This window comes from Octodon degus, unplaced genomic scaffold (genome assembly GCF_000260255.1).
Source record: "Octodon degus isolate 3935 unplaced genomic scaffold, OctDeg1.0 scaffold00030, whole genome shotgun sequence".
In the NCBI taxonomy this organism is placed as follows: Eukaryota; Metazoa; Chordata; class Mammalia; order Rodentia; family Octodontidae; genus Octodon; species Octodon degus.
In genome coordinates this window covers 11,065,943-11,072,220 of record NW_004524606.1, presented here as the reverse complement: position 1 = coordinate 11,072,220, position 6,278 = coordinate 11,065,943, and the positions used below count along the sequence as shown (strand labels likewise).

The following is a 6,278-nucleotide window of genomic DNA, read 5'->3' as shown; positions in this document are numbered from 1 at the left end:
AACATTTTTAAAAATATGAATAGAAAATATATGGTACTTAGAAATGCTTTAGGAAGCAGGGCACAAAAGTAGGCAGTTTCTCAGGTTTAAAATACTAGATTACCATCACATTTTTCACATAACACTTCGGGGGAAAACAGAATTAGCACATTTGTAAGGATGAAAATATGATTCATAGACTTCTGGTCCAAGTGATCTTTAAGTATAGAGGACACAAACAGAATTTAAAAACGTCACAAATATTGTTCCCATTCTATCAGAGCTGGAGAGGTAACAAAGCCACTTCCTAACATATTTATGAAGTCCTGGGGGCCGTCCCTGGCATATCCATGTATAGGCACACACATACATCAGTGTAAACACAACACACACACACTATATAGACATACATCAAAGAATGAGCCTCAGTTAACTAAAATGACTCAGGCTGGCCAGACAGCTCAGCAAACTAAAGCATCTGCTTAGGCAGGCACTGGGACTCCTGTGTCCTGCTCTGCTGGTGCTGGTATCCCCCGCCTGTAATTCCAGCACTTGAGATTTAACTTTTATATAAAGCTATTGAAAAACTAAGACAAAAATGACAAAAAAAGAATGCTACAGTAACATGTTTATACCATGTAAATGCAATAATTTTTTGTATGAATTGAGCGAATTTATATTTAAAAATGCTGGGGCCTGAGAGATGGCTCAATAGAATAAGCACTTCCCTGGCAAGCACAAGGGTCTGAGTTCAAAACCCAGTTCTGCCAAAAAAAAAAAAGTTTAACACTTATCAATTGCCTTATTACTAATACATAGTACAGCTTTCCGTTGTGTAACATTAGATATAATAAAAGTTTATCTTAAGCCTATCATTTCTTGTGTCCCTCAAGGACCTGAGTTCAATCCCCGGTTCCGCAAAAAAAAAAAAAGAAAAAGAAAATTAAATGGGCTTTAACTTCAGGGGGCCAGGGAGATGGCTCAGTGGAATAAGCGCTTCCCTGGCAAGCGCAAGGGCCTGAGTTCAATCCCCGGTTCCGCAAAAAAAAAAAAAAAAGAAAATTAAATGGGCATTTCTTGTGTCCCTTTGAGAACCAACATTTTTCACATGGAATAAGCTTTAACAACTCATTAAATTACAAACCTCAATAAAGCACTTAATACAGTCTGACCAATGACAAGCTAGAAACAACCAACTGAGCAATGATATGCATGTTTAGTACCCAGGTGAATCAAAAACCACTTTCCAGTAAAGGGCATGGATTCTTAAAATATGACTGGAAAAAGTGAAGTTGTAACATTCTTATACCAGAGAACAAAGGTACTACCTAAAACTACTAGTCATGTCAAAAGGACAATTTGGCTATCAAAAATATGGGCAACTTAAACCCATCAAATACTTTTAATTCTATCAAATGTTTTAATTCATATCTGAAACCAACAATTTGCTCATTCAACACATACAATATATTCAGCATTGTTGTGAACTACAGGACCTTCAGAAAAATAAGCATTGCTCAAGAAAATGTTCCTAAAAGCTGTTTAATTTTATGTTAAATACTAGAATAGAGGGCTGAGGATTTAGCTCCGTGGTTAAATGCTTGCCTAGCATGTTCAAGGTCCTGGGTCAGATCTCCAGTACAGCCAGTGAAAATCTTTTCAACAAACAAAAAAAAAAAAATTTTTTTAATGTATTTAGAACAGAGTCTACAGGGTCTCACTACATAGATCGGACTCATAGTGATTCTCCTGTTTCAGCCTCCTAAGTGCAGGGATTACAGGCAATTGCCACCAAAGCCAGTCTCAATCACCATCTCAGGGGGCCCAGGGGAGGGGCCTGCATGGCACACCAGGATCTAACCCAGGCTGCAGCACTCTGCCTAAGCTTGCCCTTTAGTGTGCTATCAGGCTGGCCCTAACAAAATATTTAACTGATCAAAAACAACCAATTTGGGCACTGTTTTAATTACATAAATATGCAATAGCCCCCACAACAATTTAGGGTCCCATGTCCTGGCATCTTTCCTAGCTTTCTACATTAAATTTTTACAGGTAATTTTAATAGGCTAGGAAGCTAAATTATTCAAATTTTAATTTCCCTACAACCTCTTCCTCAGGAAAGTCTACACTTAAAATTTTATAATTTCTCTAAAAAGTGTAAAAGCAATTTTTAAAAGAAAAACAAGCACACTACATTGCATCAAATGTTTCATAAACTTGTTAATGTTTTCTTGTGATCATCCATCAATACAAATAGTACTAAGAATTCCTAAGCAATCCCCCTAAACCATCAAAGCAATGTGAACGACTTTTCTTCATTCTCAATGTTTCAATTTTTACACTCTTTTAATCATAAACTGAAAACAGAAATTGTGAATTTTAACATCCAAAGTTTAGGCATACCCATAATGGTAAAAAGTCAGGCTGGAAACGTAGTGCAGTAGGATAAAGCACCTCCCCAACATGCACAGAAATGAGGTTCAATCCCCAGCACCACACAAAAGATAACAAAATTAACTATTTGGGCAGGGGACGTGCTCGGTGATAGTGCTTGACTGCCGAGCATATACAAGGACCTGGCTTTGATTCCCCTGAACACACATATACCAAATGCTAATGCCAAATACACAAACATTGAATCTCAATATAAAGCATTCTTATAATTACATATACACCTAATACAGGGTGGTGAAAAGGACTCTAAGTTCTCCATCCAGACAGAACACCAAACATTTGCCCCAGCTACTTGGTGATCCAAAAAACAGGTATTAAAAAACTATCCTCTATGAATTTTCTATTTATACATTCATGGGGTATGTATTTTATCAAAAAGGAAGACAACTTTACAGACCTTAGTATATGTGCTGCTGAAACTGAGTACAAACCTGATAAACTGAATAAGAAGTTTTATTTTCTCTCCAAATACCGATAATCTTATGGATCACAAATTTTCTGAAGAAACTTCTCTGATACTACAGAGAAATGTTGGGACCAACCAGCAATACAAGGGAATAGTGGCAAGCTAAGCATTTATATTTTAGTGATTATATTTTTTGGAATACATTACTCATTTCTAGGCTTATCTATATAAACAAATTGGTTGCTTTGCACCAATTTTTAACAATCAAGATGCTCCATAATAAAGTTTATATAACAGCTAAAAATGGTATTTTTCACTAGAGGATTCCATTTTTAAAGTGTAACACAAATGTAAATGAACAGTTACATTACATTGATATGTACTGTATTACATATATGTGTCACATTGTTGAGGTTTATTAACTAGGTGTCTCCCAAGAGCATGATGCACTCAAAGGGATTTTTGGAAGGCGGCTCAACTCTGGGGGTACAGTATTGCTCACTTGCTATTATGAGGAGGAACTTGGTCAGAAAAAATCACTGGGGCCATGAGCAAAAATGGTGTAGCTCCTTCCCAAGATCCACCTAAAATTTCTGCTTCTTTGAGGCAGGGATACTCAGGTAGTTTAGGCCATCCTGTTTATTCGTGTCAGGCTTTGCATGGGGGTGGGGGGACAGACGGACACAGAGATAGGAGGGAGAGGGAGGGGGGAGAAACAGGCAAGCAGACACACACACACACTTAAGAGATGGACAGAGGGACAGATGGATGGACTGATATATATTTCCTATACATACAGGGGATTAAAGCCAGAATCTAACATATTCTACATAAGTACTCTAACCACTGTATTTCCTGCCATAATTTTTCAAACTCACCATGCCCAGGCTAACATCCGACTTGTGCTTCTACTGCCTCAGCTTCCCAAATAACTGTAACTTTAGGCTTCCCTGGCTGACTGATGCATTTTAATCCAACACCAAAGAGGTTCAACTTATATATATGACTATTAAATCATGCATTACGGCATCTGAGGGATATTTTCCTAGGATTACACTAGTTATTTGAAAGCCAGACTATAACCATAAGCAAATCTTGTGAGAAATGAACACTTGAAGACAGAAAAATTATGTGCTGAGAGCTACATTCGTAAACTAAGAGCCCTCTTCCTAACACTGAACTCAAAAAAACCTTTTCCCATCACTCTACCGCAATGACAAAAACAAGATGTGTTGTCTTCTACAAATTAACTTGGTCAGAGTGTAAAAACTGGCACTACACAAATGACAAATAATGAACCAGAATTTTCCTTCTGAAAATAGCTTTAACTTTAATAGTAAGTTTCAAACTAAGAATATTTGGAAACAAGCCTAATAAAATGCTGAGCATATGTAACAAGTTAACTATCCTTGAAAGTTTACAGGACAGCTAAAACTTCAGCATCTGGAATTTGTCAGATAACCACTGAGTCCTGGAGACAAGTTACATTTCAAGCGCAAGCGCACACGCACACACACACACACACACATATACATATATGAAAACAAAAGGTTGAAAGCAACTATATGAGAAAATAAAGCCACAGAATTCTGAGAATAAGCCTGTTTAAGGTCAAAAAGGGTCATAATGGAATCAGATTCTTCCTTTTCTCTGGTGTTTTCAGAATTCTAAATTCCTCAGTATACCAAAGCATACACAGAAAACTTCTAAGACAAATTTTAGCGATTCATTGCACAGCACACATTAAATGAGAAAGTATACACACTTAAGACCCCTTCCCCCGCCACAGTACTAGAGACTAAATTAAGTGTTCCCACACATACAAGACAAATGCTCTACCAAACATCTCTGGTCCTTTTAAGACAGGACTTCACGAAATACCCTGGGCTGGCCAGCAACTTGAGATTCTCCTGCTTCAGCCTTAAGAATAGCTGGGATTACAGGTATGCTCTCCCAAGCCCAGCAGTCACTTAACTACCTCCTTTAAAAGGCAAGTCTCTGCCTATTCAGACATACACATTACTTCTTTCAAATATATTTATTCTCCTTTCCTAAGCAATTGTGAATGATAGGTCTGTAACAAGGAATACATGTTTCAACTCACATTGTTTCTCCAGTCTTGGCTACATGACAAAGAAACTGATCCAGGACAGGACAAACTTCCTTTTTCCCCCTTTTCTCAAAATCTAAAGAGAAGAAAAGAAACGTCATTTTTCTCAACTGTCCTTTAAAAACAAACTTTACTTCCATTCCCTCCCATTAAATTCAACTTTTAAAAACCAGCCAGCCTCTCAAATAAATATCAAATTCAACCTCCACCCCCAGGTTCAACTTCTAACATGTTCCCAAGTAAGAATCCTCCTAAAAGGAGCGCTGAACTTGTCCAAACCGTCTTTCACGCAGTTTCTCAAAGTGTGGTCGTGGAGGAACACCGGAAGTAGAATCCATAAAGGAATGCAGTTAAAATTAAAAATCTCCAGGCCAGGATTCGCACAAATTGTTTAACTCAATGAACTCCACAGATCCTCCTTTTGAGCAACAACCACCCCAAGTAGCCAAGCCAAACGATTCTGAATATCAAAGAATAATTCTCCAAACGCTGAATTTACTCCTCTACAAGTTTGAGAATCACGGTTCTCAAGCCTGTTGCTTGGAAAACGACCACCTTACAATTAGGGCGCGAGGAAGGACGACTTCAGAAGCCCTGCAAGAGGCTTCCTGAGGCTACAGGAAAGTGGCTCCATCGCCACCCCTTCACTTCTCCCAGCCCAACGGTAGGCATGCGGGGGGCCTGCGAAGGACCGGGCCCGCCGGCGGGGGAGGGGGCTGAGGCCCGCGCCCGGTCCCCGAGGGGGCACAAGGGCTCGGGGCCCCCGCCGGAGCTTCCCGCTCCCCTCCCCCAGCCCAGACGCCGGCGGCCGACACAAAGCCCGGCGCGGGGCGGGAGGGAGCTGCCCACGGGGCTCCCGCCCCCGGGGAGACGGAGGGGGATGGGCGCCGGCGAGCGCGTCCCCAGTCCGGACCCGGCCTGCCCAGCCGCCCGCCCCGCACGGAGAGCAGAGAGGGCAGCGAGAGTGAGGAGGAAGGGAGCGGGGGCGGCCACCCCCACCTTTCAGCGCCTCCTGCAGCCTCTCGACGTCCATGGCTTCCCGAAGTCCCTCGCAGCCTCAGCCTCCCCTTCGCGGGTCTCCCGGGGACCGGAGCGCCTCCCCCCACCCCCCCGACGCCCACCCCCTCCCTTGCACACACTCCGGCACGCAGGCGACTGGGGGGGGCACCGAAGGGAGCCGGGGGAAGCGAGCGACGGAGCGAGACCGAGAGAGCGAGCACCTCCCCGAGCGGCTACCACCAGCCCTCCAACATGGCGCCCGGCACGTCACAGCGCGCACGTTCCCCGCAGCCGTCCTCGCGCCCGCGGCCCGCCGCCCGCGCGCCGCCC

General features: G+C 42.3%; 1 protein-coding gene across 1 annotated transcript in view; it reads right to left on the bottom strand.

Moving 5' to 3' along the window:
• The window catches only part of Ppp4r2 (protein phosphatase 4 regulatory subunit 2), a 72,536-nt gene extending 66,309 nt beyond the window's left edge, over nucleotides 1-6,227 (bottom strand). The window contains exons 1-2 of the mRNA XM_004629515.2: nucleotides 5,949-6,227; nucleotides 4,944-5,025 (exon numbers count right to left, since the gene is read on the bottom strand). Of these exons, the coding sequence (XP_004629572.1) occupies nucleotides 4,944-5,025; nucleotides 5,949-5,982 (116 nt within the window). The 5' untranslated portion in view covers nucleotides 5,983-6,227. The remainder of the gene's footprint in view (nucleotides 1-4,943; nucleotides 5,026-5,948) is intronic.
• Between the last annotated feature and the right edge of the window lie 51 nt (nucleotides 6,228-6,278).